Source organism: Leucopleurus acutus (assembly GCF_964270905.1).
Source record: "Leucopleurus acutus genome assembly, chromosome: 1".
NCBI classification, from domain to species: Eukaryota; Metazoa; Chordata; class Mammalia; order Artiodactyla; family Delphinidae; genus Leucopleurus; species Leucopleurus acutus.
In genome coordinates this window covers 167,416,011-167,435,375 of record NC_139142.1, presented here as the reverse complement: position 1 = coordinate 167,435,375, position 19,365 = coordinate 167,416,011, and the positions used below count along the sequence as shown (strand labels likewise).

Genomic DNA, 19,365 nt, shown 5'->3' with positions numbered 1-19,365 from the left:
AATAAGGTCTGAAGACGTGTTTTTCAGAAGAATAGCTTAGGTAGGGTAGAAATTCCAGAAATTTTCCTCATGACGGAGAAATAAGAAGAAGGTAGATCATTTTAGCAACCTGGCTCTAGAGTAGTAGAGAAGGCTGAGAATACTGGGAGCGGGGCAAAGCCCTCATGCCACCGATTAGAAACCACTGACTCCAAAGCAACCTGGTGGGGAAGAGCCAGGGCCCAGAGAAAGTGTCACGCTCGCAGGGCTTTCTAGAGCCTGGCAATGGGACAGGCACGCTGCTCCGATTGGCCAGAGACTGCCCACTGGAAGAACAAGTTCAATTCCTACTAGCCCTGACCAGAGACCCTCTCCAGCCAGCCTACGTTATTTTACTCCAGCAAAAAACTGAGCACAGTAAGCAAACTTGACGGTGTAGCAAAGCTAGCCTTGTAAACAAGTGAACCCAAACCAAAACTGTGCCATTACCAGAGAGATTCATGTGGGATCTGAAGCTGTCCTACGTTGCAGAACTATTCTTGGCCTCTCAAGACAAACATAGCTTTTGGCACTGAAAACTGTTTTTTGGTTTACAGGCCAGAAAACCACTGCACCCCTGTTTATTTTTCCATTATCAGTATATTCAGCAGCACTGAAAGTATTTAACAGAGCTTCCTTCTCTCCTGACCTACTGGTGAGAAAACACAATTCTGATCAATAAGCAAAGAGAAACCAGAAAAATCTGTCATGTTTATGGTGCGTGACAGGTATCTTCTCACACCTTCTCTCATACGCTTTTTTTTTTTTTTTGGCTGCGTTGTGTCTTGGTTGCTGTGCGCGGTCTTTCTCTAGTTGCAGCAAGTGGGGTCTGCTCTTTGTTGTGGCGTGCGGGCTTCTCACTGTGGTGGCTTCTCTTGTTGTGGAGTACGGGCTCTAGGCACGCAGGCTTCAGTAGTTGTGGCTCGCAGGCTTAGTTGCTCCGCGGCATGTGGGATCTTCCCAGTCTAGGGCTCGAACCCATGTCCCCTGCATTGGCAGGCAGATTCTTTTTTTTTTTTTTTTTTTTTTTTTGCGGTACGCGGGCCTCTCACTGTTGTGGCCTCTCCCGTTGTGGAGCACAGGCTCCGGACGCGCAGTCTCAGCGGCCATGGCTCACGGGCCCAGCCGCTCCGCGGCATGTGGGATCTTCCCGGACCGGGGCACGAACCCGTGTCCCCTGCATCGGCAGGCGGACTCTCAACCACTGCGCCACCAGGGAAGCCCCCATACACTCATTTTATATACAAGGAACTGTGGCTCACAGATGAGTTCCATGACTTGCCCCAGCTCACAGCTGAGTAAGTACCAAAGCCAAAATTCAAATCCAAGTCTGATGCTAATTCTCCTGCCCTCTTTGTATCACAGCAATGGTATATTCAGATTTCTGAACAAGCACTGGAGAATCCGGGGTCAGGGAAACACATACAAATAGAGGCAAGCCTATTCCCTAACAAGTGTATCATCTAAAAAGGGAGGCTACGTCACTCATCTCACATTACCTGCAAATGCCTAGTGCAGTTCCTAGTGCACAGTAAGCTCTAAATAAATGTGGCTTCAATGAAGGAAGGAAGGTTTTGTTGTGATACAATACTTTGTTGTCTAATAAAGAATGGGTGACTATCACGTAAACTTACCAAACCAGAGTTCTCTGTGTAGATGCAAAGTTGATGCGTGAATTCCTACAATGGGGGAGAAGTGAGACTAGAAGGCCTCTAAAACACTTTCTAACTCAGTCTCTGAAAACTAATCTCACTGTAGAGATGAGTGTCTAATAGAAGTACTGATGTTTGTCAGTATTAAAAACAAGTATATGTTGGCTCATACCGTCAACTATCAGTTACCCCCATAATGGTGTTCTGAACTTTTGATAATACTGCTGGACCGCAGTGCCAGGCCGACCTCATGCCTGCCTTCATCCCAGGCAAGGCTTTATTGCAATAAAGACTCACCTCACTTGGAATCTTTGGCTTTTCAGGACCCTAGTGTTAAGACCCTTAACACTAGAATAACAAAAAGATATGGCATAAATGCTTCGGGAGGCAAAAGGAACAAGACTTCCTGCTTTTATCTAAAAATGTTAGGGGGGCTTCCCTGGTGGCGCAGTGGTTAAGAATCTGCCTGCCAATGCACGGGACACAGGCTCGAGCCCTGGTCCAGGACGATCCCACATGCGGCGGGGCAGCTAAGCCCGTGCACCATAACTACTGAGCCTGTGTGCCACAACTACGGAAGCCCACGCGCCTAGAGCCCGTGCTCCACTACAAGAGAAGCCACCGCAATGAGGAGCCCACACACAGCAAAGAAGAGTAGCCCCCGCTCATCACAACTAGAGAAAGCCCACAGTCAGCAATGAAGACCCAACACCAGCAATAAATGAATAAATATTCATTTATTGATTTATTCTTAAAAAATAAAAAATAAAAATGTTAGGGCAGTAAAGGAAGCCAGTCAAATATGTAGTGAATGACTACATAAATACTGCATAACTCCAACTCCAAATGTATGGGTTACAAACCTAAAAGAAAAAAAATAGTATCTGTATATGACTTTAAAATGAAAAAATAACCATTTTGCAATAATCAAGCAACTTCACTAATGATATCCAAATTCTGATACCCAAATGATACCAGAAATTTCAAGTGTTCAATTTCTTTATTGCTTCTGATACAATAAAACTGCTAGACAAGAGAATACTTTGCCCTTCCCTCCTCCATAAAGTGAGGAACTTGGGTATGGTAAAGTTAAAAGTCTCATTAAGGGGCTTCCCTGGTGGCGCAGTGGTTGAGAGTCCGCCTGCCGATGCAGGGGACACAGGTTCGTGCCCCGGTCTGGGAAGAGCCCACATGCCGCGGAGCGGCTGGGCCCATGAGCCATGGCGCTGAGCCTGCGCGTCCGGAGCCTGTGCTCCGCAACGGGAGACGCCACAACGGTGAGAGGCCCACATACCACAAAAAAAAAAAAAAAAAAAAAGTGTATATAATTAATATACTCAAAAAGATAACGAGAATGCTGTAACAAAACAAAACAAAACAACCCATGAATAAGCAGTTATAAAAAGAACACACCATAAATCTTGAACACAAAAACTGTCCAATTTAAAAACTCGAAGGGTGGCTCAGTGGTTAAGAACCCGCCTGCCAATGCAGGGGACACGGGTTCGAGCCCTAGTCTGGGAAGATCCCACATGCAGCGGAGCAACTAAGCCCGTGCACCACAACTACTGAGCCTGCGCTCTAGAGACCGTGCTCCGCAACAAGAGAAGCCACTGCTCGCCTCAACTAGAGCAAAGCCCACCCGCAGCAACAAAGGCTAAGTGCAGCCAAAAATAAAATAAATTTAAAAAACAAAAACTCAAAGGGCTAGATAGCTGAGTAGACCCTGAGGAATGAATCAATGAGCTAGGAGAGTGAGCTAAAGAACCCTCCCAGACTATAGCACAGAGACGGGAAGTAAAAGAAAACTGAAGAGATACAGAGGACAGATCAAAGATGTGCCTAAATCCGATCATTTGGAGGAATCTGCAGAAGGGAAGGGAGGAAATGGAAGGGGGGGACAACATTTGAAGAAATAACTATTAAATGTTTCCTAGAACTAAAAGAATAAAACCATTTTAAAAAATAGTTTTTAATTACAGTTATTTAAAGTGATCTACATGGATGGAAGGAAACATACTACCATTTTATGAGTAGCTATCTCCTGATTATGCAATTTAAGGTCCTTTTCTTTTTCAAGTTTTCTAAAATGAACATTACTTTTGTAAGAGAAAAAGTAATAAAAGTTTACTTTTATAAAATAAATCCAGAACCAAGATACAAGAAAGGCTTTTAAAAATTCCCTAACCTCTCTTTCCTCTGACTTCTACCCTATGCTATTATAGTGGACCTGTTTCTGTAAGCAGTCACCACAAACTTGGGCAAGTCATTTGATCTCTTTAAATTTCTGCTTCTTTTAGGTCTTCAACAGGGAAAATAAAATCCCTCCTTCCTACCTCACAGGAGTTTGGTGAACATCAAATGAGATCATGTATAAAAATTGCACTCAGTATACTCTGATTTCTCTTCAGATCAAATAAATCTTTCGCCTTTTACTAAAGATTTCCATGGAGAGAAACAATTCTGAGACTCCCAGACATTAGAAAACAAACTTACTGTTACCAAAGGGGAAGGGGGGAGGGATAAATTAGGAGTTCTGGATTAGCAGATACAAACTACTACATATAAAATAAATCAACAACTAGGTTCTACTGTATATTACAGGGAACTATATTCACTATCTTGTAATAAACTACAATGGAAAAGGATATGAAAAAGAATATATATGTGTGTGTGTGTGTGTGTGTGTGTGTATATATATATATATATATATAATCAGTTTGCTGTATACCAGAAAACACAGCATTGTAAATCAACACAACATTGTAAATCAACTATACTTCAGTTAAAAAAAAAAAAAAATAGCGCCCAGTCAACTATACGGCACTGTAGAAATTGAGCATGTTATCACAGTCCTTCTAAGCTGGTAAACCCCAACCTCTGAGTCACCCTCCACTTCCCTCCTCCCTCACTCCCCAAATCCAATCCATTCCCTAGCCTGCCAGCTCTTCCTTCCTTCCTTTCCCAAACCACTGTACTACGTAGTTACACCTGGTCATACCTTGTGCCTGAACCACCACAATAGCCCCCTGGGTGATGCCCCACCTCTAACTTTTCCTTACCCCACCCAGTGCACTTTCCTCCTAAAACTTAATCTTCATAAAATACATTCATCCTGTAACTACAATGCTGAAAATGAAAGTTCTCTGAAGTTTACAGGATGGACTTCAAACTCCTTAACCTGGCTTTCAAGCCTCCCCTCCTATCCCTGGTCAACCTCCTCGCTGTTTGTGGAACAAGCCAGCAACCCCCCACCCCATACACACCCCCATTTTCTACCCATCCAGGTCCTCCCAGTCTTCTTAGCCCAGGCCAAACCCCTCCCTCCCTTCCTCCCTCTGCACCTTCTGACCAATTGAGACCAAGCTCCTGCCAGTTCTCAGAACACCCACTCCATCCCTGAGGCGTCATCCTCACTTCCAGGTCAGAGGCCTGCCCCACACTTCCAGAGAGGACTCTTTCTGCCCTGAGGGCAGGGCCTCCTGCTTGGCTCCTGTATCTTCTGTACTAGGCACTCAAATTAACCTGCTAATCATTTTAGTCTGTAAAATAAACTTTCTCTGCCTAACTGAATTTTATTGTAATTATTTCTTTAGTTTTCTTTATAGTTTTAATATCTATAGGTACATCACATATATTCCTATATAACATACGATTTAGCTATTAAACTTTAAATAAAAAGAATTATACTTTATAAATTCTTCTATAAGTTCTTTCTTTCAACATTGTTTTTGAGATTGATCTATGTTCATATCTGTACCTATAAGCCATTCATTTTCTTTTCTTTTTTTTTTTAAGCCATTCATTTTCAAAGCTGAAAAGCATTCCTTTGCATATCACAACTTATTCATCCATTATGTTGCTGAGAGATATTTGGGTTTTATCAGAAAGTTTGCTATTAAAAGCAATGCTCCTATGAACATTCTTATGCATGTTTCAATACACATATGTGTCTCTAGGACTGAAATTGCAAGGTCATAGGGTCACATGTTTAACTCTACTTGGTAATGACAATGGTTTTCCAATCGGTTTTCCAACCGATTTATGCTTTTACTTACAGTGTTGAAGAATTCCTCAAAAATACTGTCAGGCTTTTAAACATTTGCCCATTTGGTGGGTGTAAAATGTTATTTCATTGTGGTTTTAATTTGCATTTCCCCAGTGAGGCTGACATCTTTTCACACATGTATTGGCCATTTGGTTTCCTCTTTGATAAGCTCCCTAAGTCTTTGTGTATTTTTCAACTGGGCTGTCCTTTTCTTATCTACTGTAAGAGTTCTATATTTATTCTGGATACCAATCCTTCACTGGTGTTATGTGTTGCAAATATCTTCTTCCAGTTTATGGTTTCCTTCCTTTTCACTCTCTTTTGATGAGAAGTTCTTTATTTTAACTTAGTTGAATTTATTAACCCTTTCCTTTATGGTAACTGCTTTGTGTAACTTGTTTAAGAAGTCCTTCCCTACCCAGAGATCATGAAAATATTTACATTTCCTTTTAATAAAAAACAGTTAAAATAAAAACTTCAAAAAGGAAGTTATATAAACAATCAATTAGCACATGAAAACATACTCAAAATTATTAGCCATCAAGGAAATGAAAATCAAAACCACAAGGAGATACCACTACACACCCACCAGAATGGCTAAAATTAAAAGACTGATAACACCAAACGGTGGCAAGGACGTAGACCAACGGCATTTTTGTCATATACTGTTGGCAGGAGTGTGGAATTGTATAACCCTGGAGAAAGGTCAAGCAGTTTCTTAAAAAGCTAAATATAATAGCTATCTTATGACCCAGCAATTCTACTTCTTGGTAGTTACCCAAGAAAAATGAAAGCATATGCCCACATTATAATTTATACTAGAATATTCATAGCAGCTGTATTCTTAATAGCCAAAAATTAAGAGCGGCCCTACCATCCCTCAACAACAGAATGAATAAGTGAATCGTGATCTAGTCACACAACAGAATAATACTCAGCAAGAAAAAAGAGTAACATAGATGAATCTCAAAAATACTATGCTGGGGCTTCCCTGGTGGCACAGTGGCTAAGAATCTGCCTGCCAATGCAGGAGACGCAGGTTCAAGCCCTGGTCTGGGAAGTTCCCACATGCCACGGAGCACCTAAGCCCGTCCGCCACAACTACTGAGCCTGCGCTCTAGACGCTTCGAGCCACGGCTGCTGAAGCCAACGTGCCTAGAGCCCGTCCTCTGAAACAGGAGAAGCCACCGCAATAAGAAGCCCATGTACCGCAACAAGGAGTAGCCCCCACTCGCTGAAACTAGAGAAAGCCTGCACACAGCAACAAAGACCCAACTCAGCCAAAAATAAATAAATGAATAAATTTATAAAAAAAAATACTATGCTGAATGAAAAAAGCCTTACACAAAAGAATACATTCTTTAAGATTCTATTTATATGACACCTAGAACAGGCAAAAATAATTTACAATGGGAAAAAAAAACTGTGGTTGTAGACAAAGAAGGACACTACATAATGATCAAGGGATCAATCCAAGAATAAGATATAACAATTGTAAATATTTATGCACCCAACATAGGAGCACCTCAATACATAAGGCAAATACTAACAGCCATAAAAGGGGAAATCGACAGTAACACATTATTACTAGGGGACTTTAACACCCCACTTTCACCAATAGACAGATCATCCAAAAAGAAAATAAGGAAACAGAAGCTTTAAATGATACATTAAACAAGATAGACTTAATTGATATTCATAGGACATTCCATCCAAAAACAACAGAATACACATTTTTCTCAAGTGCTCATGGAACATTCTCCAGGATAGATCATATCTTGGGTCACAAATCAAGCCTTGGTAAATTTAAGAAAACTGATATTGTATCAAGTATCTTTTCCAACCACGATGCTATGAGACTAGATATCAATTACAGGAAAAGATCTGTAAAAAATACAAACACATGGAGGCTAAACAATACACTACTTAATAATGAAGTGATCACTGAAGAAATCAAAGAGGAAATCAAAAAATACCTAGAAACAAATGACAAGGGAAACACGATGACCCAAAACCTATAGGATGCAGCAAAAGGAGTTCTAAGAGGGAAGTTTATAGCAATACAACCCTACCTTAAGAAACAGGAAACATCTCGAACAAACAACCTAACCTTGCACCTAAAGCAATTAGAGAAAGAAGAACAAAAAAACCCCAAAGTTAGCAGAAGGAAAGAAATCATAAAAATCAGATCAGAAATAAATGAAAAAGAAATAAAGGAAACGATAGCAAAGATCAATAAAACTAAAAGCTGGTTCTTTAAGAAGATAAACAAAATTGATAAACCATTAGCCCAGACTCATCAAGAAAAAAAGGGAGAAGACTCAAATCAACAGAATTAGAAATGAAAAAGAAGTAACAAGTGACACTGCAGAAATACAAAAGATCATGAGAGATTACTACAAGCAACTCTATGGCAATAAAATGGACAACCTGGAAGAAATGGACAAATTCTTAGAAATGCACAACCTGCCAAGACTGAATCAGGAAGAAATAGAAAATATGAACAGACCAATCACAAGCACTGAAACTGAAACTGTGATTAAAAATCTTCCAACAAACAAAAGCCCAGGACCAGATGGCTTCATAGGCTAATTCCATCAAACATTTAGAGAAGAGTTAACACCTATCCTTCACAAACTCTTCCAAAATATAGCAGAGGGAGGAACACTCCCCAACTCATTCTACGAGACCACCATCACTCTGATACCAAAACCAGACAAGGATGCCACAAAGAAAGAAAACTACAGGCCAATATCACTGATGAACATAGATGCAAAAATCCTCAACAAAATACTAGCAAACAGAATCCAAAGGCACATTAAAAGGATCATACACCATGATCAAGTGGGGTTTATTCCAGAAATGCAAGGATTCTTCAATATATGCAAATCAATCAATGTGATACACCATATTAACAAACTGAAGGAGAAAAACCATATGATCATCTCAATAGAGGCAGAGAAAGCTTTTGACAAAATTCAACACCCATTTATGATAAAAACCCTGCAGAAAGTAGGCATAGAGGGAACTTTCCTCAACATAATAAAGGCCATATATGACAAACCCACAGCCAACATCGTCCTCAATGCTGAAAAACTGAAACCATTTCCAGGTTTCAGGAACGAGATCAGGAACGAGACAAGGCTGCCCACTCTCATCACTCTTATTCAACATAGTTTTGGAAGTTTTAGCCAAAGCAATCAAAGAAGGAAAGGAAATAAAAGGAATCCAAATCGGAAAAGAAGTAGTAAAGCTGTCACTGTTTGCAGATGACATGATACTATACATAGAGAATCCTAAAGATGCTACCAGAAAACTACTAGAGCTAATCAATGAATTTGGTAAAGTAGCAGGATACAAAATTAATGCACAGAAATCTCTGGCATTCCTATACACTAATGATGAAAAATCTGAAAGTGAAATCAAGCAAACACTCCCATTTACCACTGCAACAAAAAGAATAAAATATCTAGGAATAAACCTACCTAAGGAGGCAAAAGACCTGTATGCAGAAAATTATAAGACACTGATGAAAGAAATTAAAGATGATATAAATAGATGGAGTAGATATACCATGTTCTTGGATTGGAAGAATCAACATTGTGAAAATGACTCTACTACCCAAAGCAATCTACAAATTCAATGCAATCCCTATCAAACTACCACTGGCATTTTTCACAGAACTACAACAAAAAATTTCACAATTTGTATGGAAACACAAAAGACCCCGAATAGCCAAAGCAATCTTGAGAACGAAAAACGGAGCTGGAGGAATCAGGCTCCCTGACTTCAGACTATAATACAAAGCTACAGTAATCAAGACAGTATTGTACTGGCACAAAAACAGACATATAGATCAATGGAACAGGATAGAAAGCCCAGAGATAAACCCATGCACATATGGTCACCTTATCTTTGATAAAGGAGGCAGGAATGTACAGTACAGAAAGGACAGCCTCTTCAATAAGTGGTGCTGGGAAAACTGGACAGGTACATGTAAAAGTATGAGATTAGATCACTCCCTAACACCATCCACAAAAATAAGCTCAAAATGGATTAAAGACCTAAATGTAAGGCCAGAAACTATCAAACTTTTAGAGGAAAACATAGGCAGAACACTCTATGACATAAATCACAGCAAGATCCTTTTTGACCCACCTCCTAGAGAAATGGAAATAAAAACAAAAATAAACAAATGGGACCTAATGAAATTCCAAACCTTTTGCACAGCAAAGAAACCATAAACAAGACCAAAAGACAACCCTTAGAATGGGAGAAAATATTTGCAAATAAAGCAACTGACAAAGGATTAATCTCCAAAAGTTAGAAGCAGCTCATGCAGCTCAATAACAAAAAAACAAACAACCCAATCCATAAATGGGCAGAAGACCTAAATAGACCTTTCTCCAAAGAAGACATACAGACTACCAACAAACACATGAAAGCAATGCTCAACATCATTAATCATTAGAGAAATGCAAATCAAAACTACAATGAGATATCATCTCACACCAGTCAGAATGGCCAGCATCAAAAAATCTACAAACAATAAATGCTGGAGAGGGTGTGGAGAAAAGGGAACACTCTTGCACTGCTGGTGGGAACGTGAATTGGTACAGCCACTATGGAGAACAGTATGGAGGTTCCTTAAAAAACTACAAATAGAACTACCATATGACCCAGCAATCCCACTACTGGGCATATACCCTGAGAACACCATAATTCGAAAGGAGTCATGTACCAAAGTGTTCATTGCAGCTCTATTTACAATAGCCGGGAGATGGAAATGGAAACAACCTAAGTGTCCATCATCGGGTGAATGGATAAAGAAGATGTGGCACATATATACAATGGAATATTACTCAGCCATAAAAAGAAACGAAATTGAGCTATTTGTAATGAGGTGGATGAACCTAGAGTCTGTCATACAGAGTGAAGTAAGTCAGAAAGAGAAAGACAAATACCGTATGCTAACACATATATATGGAAGTTAAGAAAAAAAAAAATGTCATGAAGAACCTAGGGGTAAGACAGGCATAAAGACACAGACCTACTAGAGAATGGACTTGAGGATATGGGGAGGGGGAAGGGTAAGCTGTGGCAAAGCGAGAGAGTGGCATGGACATATATACACTACCAAACGTAAAATAGATAGCTAGTGGGAAGCAGCCGCATAGCACAGGGAGATCAGCTCGGTGGTTTGTGACCACCTAGAAGGGTGGGATAGGGAGGGTGGGCGACACAAGACGGAAGACATATGGGAACATATGTATATGTATAACTGATTCACTTTGTTATAAAGCAGAAACTAACACACCATTGTAAAGCAATTATACTCGAATAAAGATGTTAAAAAAAAAAAAACCTGTGGTTGTTAGTGGGTGGGGTTAGGAATGCAAGAGGAACACAGAGAACTTTCTGGGGTGATGGTAATATTCTGTATCCTGACAGAGATTTGCATTACACGAGCATACACACTTGTACAAAAAAAAAAAAAGGTAAATTTTTAATTCTAGGTGATATGCATACTGAAGTGTTCAGGAGTCACATATACTGATATGTGGAACTTACTTGGAAATGACTCCAAAAGTAAAATGGATTTCTGGGTGGATAAAGGGATAGAGAGAAGTGGTAAAGCAAATAAAAGAAAGTGTTAACAGCAGAATCTAGGTGGTAGGTAATTAGGGAAAAGACAAAAATATATTTTAAAAAGGAAGAGATGTGCTTTAAAAAATAAGCAGATAGGGACTTCCCTGGTGATCTAGTGGTTAAGACTTTGCCTTCCAAAGCAAGTGGTGTGGGTTCGATCCCTGGTCGGGGAGCTAAGATCCCACATGCCTCGTGGCCCAAAAACCAAAACATAAAACAGAAGCGATGTTGCAATAAATTCAATAAAGACTTTAAAAATGGTCCACATCAAAAAACAAAAATCTTAAAAAAAATTTAGCAAAAAACAAAAAGAAGCATATATATTTAAATGAAGTTTGCCTTTGAAAAAGGTAACTGAAAGAAAAAGATCAATCCTTATATGTACTGGTGCTTTGGAGTTTACAAAACACTTTCACACAGATTATTTTAAGTGATCCTCACCAAAACCCAGGTATTCTAGTCTCATTTTATGCTTGAGAAAACTTAGGATCAGAACTTGCCAAATATTACACAGCCGGTACCTCACAGTGCTGGACTTAAAAACAAACACCTCCGGCTCCTCCACCTCCGTTCTTTCAAACACACCTCACGAGGGACCTGCTGGCAACCGCAAACATTTGAAGACCACGTGGAAACTGCTGATGTGCCACCAGCCCTTTGCTTGTCCCATGAGCAGAGTGACAAGGCTGAAGCAGCTGTTGTACTTACACTAGCAGGACATGAAAGGGAGAGGCACGCAGACAGTAAATGAACATGAACTCAACAGACTGAAGGTGTGCTTCCAACCCACACAGAATAAAAGAACTGGCAAGCCCCCCTTGCTGAGTTCTTTGAGGCCATCCCCAAAGTCTGGGGAAATCTGTGATACCCTTCCTGTCTATATAGATGGGCAAACTGCATACGAGGCCTGTAGCTAAGAAACTGCAACACAAAACTTGTCAAAACAGCTCTCTGACAAGATATTCCACCACTCTTCTTACCAGAGCAGAACAAAAGTAGAAGAGAAGGACGAGACCCAGGAACACTGCTCAACCCTGACACGGCCAAAATGAGAGGCAAAAGCTTTACTAATCCCTCCACAGATGAATCACTGGCTTCAGGGTATTTTGGCTTTTTATTAAAACATTTAACAACACACTCCAATAATTTTGGTTAAATTTAAACAGGTGAGATAGACCCGTGGAATATGAATAAAAGCCCTTTCAGCCTTAGAGACTGGTGTATTTATCCGAACATTTACTTAGTGTGCCAGACACTTGGGGAACCGTAATGAAACTAGGACACAGTCCTTGCCCTCAAGTGGCCTATAATCCAGCCGGAGGCTCGAAAGAGAAAACCGAGCCCACAAGGGCTATAGGAGAAAGTCCCAAGAGCAGGGGAAAGAGAGTGCAAGCATAACCAGGGCCTCAAGAAAGATTTCAGCTGGGCCTAAGTCTGGGAGGATATGTATGTGCAGAACTGTGGGCAGAAGAAGGGGGCGAGGGGCTGCACTGCAGACTGGCTCCTACGGAGGTCCTGGCTAAGGAAGGCTACCTGCAGCCTGACCACGAGGGAGAGGAAAAAGTACCCCTGAGGGATGCCTGCCAACTCATTTTAGAGAGTGAAGAGGACAGATCAGAGGGCCTCACAAAATGCCTTACTTGAGGAATTAACTGGGATAGGGCTGAATATGGCTGCGACTTCCACAAACATGGGAACCTAAGGTAGGGCTGGAACCAACTGCCCCAGTAAGTCAAGAGTTAACAAAATCTTAATAACACAGATTCAGGATGCCTGCTTAAAACCCAGGTGGACCTGCGATGTCTGTTGCCTAGCAGAAGGCCACAGAATGGTAGATGTAATAGAGACAGGTGGTTCTCAGAGCAACAAGCCAGGAGGTAAGCACCAGGAGCAATGGCTTTGAACCCCAGCTTAATGTATGGCCTTGGGTGAGTCTCTAACCTCTGGTGCCTTATCTGCAAAAGGGAAATGACACTAGCCACCTCACAGGGTTGAGATGAGATTATATCTGAAAGGCATCCAGCACAGTGCCTACCACGTAGGAGGCATCAAGGAAAGGGGGATATTACTCATATGAACAGTCTACTCTCCAAGAACTTCAGAGTCCAATGCCTCCTACCATCCCACTGTGTTGAGAAACCAGGCTGAAGCCACTGACTTTGGATACCACCAAGGGCTTACTCATGTCCTAAGCAACTTCTCCCTCTGTTCTTTGATTTCTTTTTATGTTAATTTTTAAAAATACTCTGCCCATTAAGGCATTTTAGGTTATTCTGAGATGTCTGCCTCACCCTGCAGTCTCACATCACAAACCTTCCCTTACTGAAGAACTCAATCCAAACAGGCAAGCCGTCCAAGGGAAAACCAGTGTCATAAGCCACTTCACAGGGAACATTTGTGCCAGAAGGGACCACAGGTCCCATCCCAACACTCGCTTCAGCAAGGATAGGGTCAGGGCCAGCCCAGGGCAGGTCTGAGCCGATAGAGCTGTGACATTCATAACATCACTCTTAAGAACCAAACTTAGAGTTATGGTGGCAATGATATTAAGCACTAAAATATATATATATATATATATATATATATAATACAAAGCACTTTATGTATATAATAGGCATTCAAGAAAAATTTTAAAAGCAGTTATCTTTATAGCTAGGCCTGGCAAGATAATGAGATTCTATACACCAAAAGGCATAAGAACACAATGATGACAGAACTCACAGCCCATGAGCTCAAGATAAAATTATAGTCACTATTTCAGGAACAGAAAGTTGGGTCTCATTTTCTCAACCACACTTTCACAGGGAAACTTTCAGTAACTCCAGATCATCTACCAAGGGCCGGTGACCCCTAGTTGCAGGGGTGGGGGTCACTCAGGTCACACACAAAGAAAAATTCACTTTCTTTTAGGAAAATATAAAAATTTGATTAATCCACGCTGTATGTCAAGAGCAGGCAACAAATTTTATTCCATAGCTAGGAACCACCAAGAAACCACTAAACTTTGGTGGACTAGGGTGGGTAATTTCACCAGTTTTGTGGAGGATGGTGGGCTGGCAGGGAAAAGGAGGGAGGAAGACTAGGAGGAAGGGGAAGGTGGTGAAAAATAAGAGAAAACTACGTGGGGGAAAAAAATGACACAAGCAAATACTAGAGATAGACAAATGGAGAATCGGTCTGAGAGCTGAAGGCAGTAACCCCTGCCTTCAGGTTAGCGTGTGACCACGCCATCATCTGTCACCTGTTGTGTTCTGCCCACCCAGCTGCACTAATCCTTAAATCTCTATAGGGAAATCTACTGGGCTTACCAGGGTGGAAATATATTATTCCCTGAGCACAAATGCTCTGAAAGAGCAGTACCAGAGACTTCCAAAAACCAAATCTAAATTCTACAGCCTCCACTCTAGTTAAAACTGGTTTCTATTTCTCCTTTATATGGGCTGGCTGGATTTTTCACTTCTACAGTCTAGTCCACACAACTCTCCAATTCAACCAATGTTTGTGGAAGGCCTAATGTGTGGGGGGACACAGCAGGGAACAAAACAGATGCGACTGCCCCTCACAGAGCTGATCAGTGACACAGGGTGGGGAGGGCATCCGTCTTTAGCAGTGTACTAGGTGTTCGCAAAAAGGGAGGGAGGGTGAGCGTAGGGTCTCCTCAGATACTCACATAAATCTTTCAAGGGCAACTCAAAGTCCTAGCTAAGGAAAGGGAAAACGGAGTAAATCTAAAGACTGACAAGAAAATATTAAATGTTACAGTTTAGAGTGCATCCTGATACAAAACTGTAAGTGTTCAAACTGAACACAGCATTCATTATCTGTAACCACATAGACTATAACTCCTGAAATGGATAAACAGCCAGAGTATTTTTTAGTAATACTTAAATACGTTCATAAAGATGACCCAGTCTAATGTATTACAAGATCCTAAAGTACCTTTGGAATCATTAAGAAGCAGATTATGTTTATTGAGTTTTACTGTTAAGTACATTTCTTGTACTTTGAATATCAGTATCTCATGTTAGGAATCGTGTCTTAACATGCGGCCTAAGATATACCTCAACAAATGGGCTCCATAATCAAACACGTTTGGGAAATGTTACACACTCTAAACACCACTTGGAGATTCACAGTGCATTTTAGGAAATTAAGCTTTCTGACAAATCCTGTATGAAAGAAATCTGCCAAACTTAGTCTGAGCCAGTAATTCCCAAACTAATTTGACCACGGACACTTTATTCATTTAATACTTATTAACAGTTCACAAATTGCTTCATGGAACACATGTGGGATACGCTACAGGTGTAGGGGATGATTAATCCGAGAATGCAATTGATTATCAACTCCCAAGCATTCTGATGAACTGGTGTTTACTATATGCTATAGAAATACAAAAACTTCCCCAATGAATTTCTGACTGGAATTCACTCAACAATAAGCTAACTTAATATATTTTTAAGAAAAATATTTTTAATGAACTAAAATTGGATCTTGATATGTTAATATAAAGGAATTCAAATTCATTATACAATAATTTGACTTTGCTAAACTGCTGAAAACTTATCTTCCCTAAACATGGGTTTTTAAATTTCCAAAGTATATTGAATATCTTAATTTCAAAAGATTCATTTCCTTAAAGAAAAAAATACTGAGCTAAAAAAATGCTGATATTTACCTCTGGCTATTATCCGATATGCCTAATTACAAATATCTGTAACTGAGATGTGGTATCAACATATATAGTTCATGAATAACAAGCATGGGACTATTATTTCTATGGTTGTGGGGTTATTTATAATTTGACTCCTCCTCCTGAAAAACCTAACCTTAAAGCCTACATTGGAGGTTTCATGGAATCCAATTCCAGGGACTGAAAAAGTTTCTTCAGTTAACAACAAAAATAAAACTCAACAAACATTTATTTAGCACCTACTATACGCATACCAGTGGATTAAGCACTGTAATGATGAATGTATTTTTCTGGACCCCAACTCAAGACAATGGTCTGACAATGGGCAGAATACTTGAGACTCTTAGAAACACAGGGGACCTCTAGGCAATGTGGATGGCAGAAGAGCAAGCTGCTACACTGGAAATGCTTACAAGACACCTGGGTGAATTCGGGACCCAGGACCCAGGACTCTCTCTTAAAAAGCTACGTTAGCGACTAAAAGTTTAATATTACTTAATGCAAGATAACCAATATCAGATTTGGGTCAAACACTTGAAAGCTGTTAAAGCTTCCATATTCAACTTCACCTGTGACGTCTTTTTTTTTTTTTAAGCCAGTTAGGTAGCTTAACATACAAGCATTACAGTGACATTAAGAGCAGCTTAGGTTAATAGTTTAAAACTATCACAGGTTTCTACAAAGACTCTGTAGGAGAAGGAATCCAAATCTGATCATCAGAATGAATTTGAATTTTCAGATAGCGCAAGACGGGGAGAAATCACTTCATCTGTGTTATGCAACACTGAAAAAGACTTTTCACTTTTATAGAAAAGGCATGATGACTGCTAGTAATTTAAGACAGAAAATGAACCAATTTCTATCCCTCTAATTTGGGAGGTCTAGCAGTACTCAATAAGCAAGAAAATCAAGACAGTTTTGCAAATGACTCTTTTAAAACACAGCAGCAACCAGAGGGATGATCCTCAACAATCTGCAGCCATTCATACAGGAATATTTTCCCCTAGTTTAATAGCACATAAACAAACGCGTGAAATTCCAGCTCTAACATTTCAAATCAGAGAACCCGAAAGCTGCTGCAGTCTGCCTTCATGAACATTTTTTTCCTTTTTTTAAAAAGGAAAAATACCTTCCCTTTAGAAAACCTTAACAAAGACTAAGCCCAGAAACTCTGACAAAACATAGCCAAGGCAATAGGCGCTGGAGAAGACATGCAGTTTAAAAACACAGTCACAAACTGTCCCAGTAAGACCGCTTAATAAAAAATTAACTTTGTTCTGCTGAATGCTTCAAAAATCGCGTTTCTGATACTATATTCTAATTACATATGCTTCAGGTACAACATGCATGCTAATGAAAGTGAACCTCAAATACATGTGCAATGAAGCAAAGCTGATGTTCCGGATTACATTTTAATAGTCCCAAAGAAAATGGAAAACTGCAGCTGCATGCTTGTGCAAAGCTGACAGAGGGAAAACGCAACACGGTGGTAGGGTCCAGTACCCCGGCTTCACAGTGCTAGCCGACCTTCCCTTTCCACCACGAGAACCAAAGGAACAAAGTTCACACTGACTTAACGTTCAGGGTCGCGCCAGAATATCCTGGGGCGGGGCGGGGGGGGGGGGTTCCTCTGTTTGGGAGGTAATGGATGCAACCGCCTGGGTCAAGTTCACAGAGGTCCCTCCTGCTCCACACGTCGGGTCGGATGTGTCCCAGGAACCGAAGCCGCGGCTCGGAAAGCGTCTTAAGCACAACTCTACTAAGCACAGTGCCCAGGACTAGGGTTGGTACGCCTCCAGTCGCTGTCCTGGAAAGACGGCCCGCTGGCGTCCGTCAAAGTCATCCAAAGCCGGGCGACAGGACACCGCGGCCCGGGAGGGAGCCCCACTCGTCCCTGTGGGAAAGCTGCCGCGTCACGGAGCCCGAATTTCACCGCGGACCAAAGACTCGAAGCCCCTGCCCGCCCGGCACCCCTTACCGTGCTGCCGTTGCTGCTGCCAACGCTTGACTCGGACTCCACGAGGCTGGAGCCGCAGGACCGGGCTGAGGCGGCCGTCGTCTGGCCGGGTGGGAGGCGCGGCCCGCCGGGCTGCAACGGCGGCGCCGCGGGGCCCGGCGCGTCCTCGGCCTCGTTGCCGCCGTCGTACACCACCCGGCTCTCGGAAACGTGGATGCTCTGGGCACAGCCCATGCTGGAGGCGGCGTCGCCGACACGCTGGCGGGTAGCCGCGAAACGGTCAGTAAACGGCCAGCCCGGCGCCTCGCGGCCGCCTGAGCGGGCGGCGGCGAGCGCCGGTCTCGCGCCAGCAAGTGCGGCCGCACCTTTTATCGCGGTGCGGGAGCAGCAGCTGCGGCGGTGGGGAGGGGCCGGTGGGTCGGGCAGCGCACCGCGGCCGCCCCTCCGAACGTGCCCTTCCTGAAGCAGGAGCCGTTAGCCTCCTCCCTCACATCGCCGCGCTCGCCTCCGCCGCGCCGCGCTTCCGGGGAATTTCGGGGGAGGAGATTTGAGCTCTCCCGACCCGAGAGCATGCGAGTCCGCGCCGTGGGGCGGCACGACCCCCGAGGGAGGTGAGTTCCCTGCTGCGCCCGCTCACGGCCCGTTCCCGCTCCGCGGCGCTTTAGCAGCCGACTCTCGAGGCTCGGGCACCCACGCCGCTCCGCCTGCCGCCCTGCGAATAAATAAATGCTCCTGGTCCCAGGGCTGGTGGCGGAGAAAGCTAGCCTAGATCTCTCGCCGTTGAGGGGTAGGGGTCGGAGGAAGCCGGTCGGGGCAGCGAGGCAGCGTCCGCCCGGGTAGGGAAGGAGAGACCTCGGCTCCAGTCGGATCTGAAGCCGTGCCGTCGAGAAGCGCTGAAGCGGCGGCGCTCACCCGGGAGCTGCGGGCGGAGCGGCTCCGGCACCGTTTGCCGGGCCGGGTCTTCCCGGCAGCACGCCGCGCCCAGCCCCCAGCTGTGACCTCCAGCGGGTGCTGGCGTCAATGCAAAGCAGCTGGGGCGCCCGCTGCCTCCTCCCGGGCCCCTCCCGCCACTGAGCAGGCGCGGCCACAACGGGAGGGGCGCTGCCTGGCTGCGGGGAGAAAGACTTGCCCAAGGCCACACACAGCCACCCCGGGCCGGTGGGCTCTGATCTCGGGCCTGCGGCCACCAAAACCCAGACCAATGGGTTCGAAAACCGGCTCCGGCTCCATAACTTAGCAGCTGCATGACTAATACATCAGTAGAGATAACGGTCACTATCTCGGAGCCATTAAAAAAGGCCGGTGGAAGGACCTCTGTTTCGGTGGTCCCAGGCAGGTGGGGTCCGGG

The 19,365-nt window shown here is 42.9% G+C and overlaps 1 protein-coding gene across 1 annotated transcript in view; it reads right to left on the bottom strand.

Annotated features, from left to right (window-relative positions):
• The window catches only part of PDE8A (phosphodiesterase 8A), a 135,555-nt gene extending 117,209 nt beyond the window's left edge, over positions 1–18,346 (bottom strand). Inside the window, exon 1 of the mRNA XM_082852614.1 lies at positions 18,039–18,346. Coding sequence (XP_082708740.1) covers positions 18,039–18,251 — 213 coding nt within the window. The 5' untranslated portion in view covers positions 18,252–18,346. The remainder of the gene's footprint in view (positions 1–18,038) is intronic.
• Positions 18,347–19,365: the final 1,019 nt, after the last annotated feature.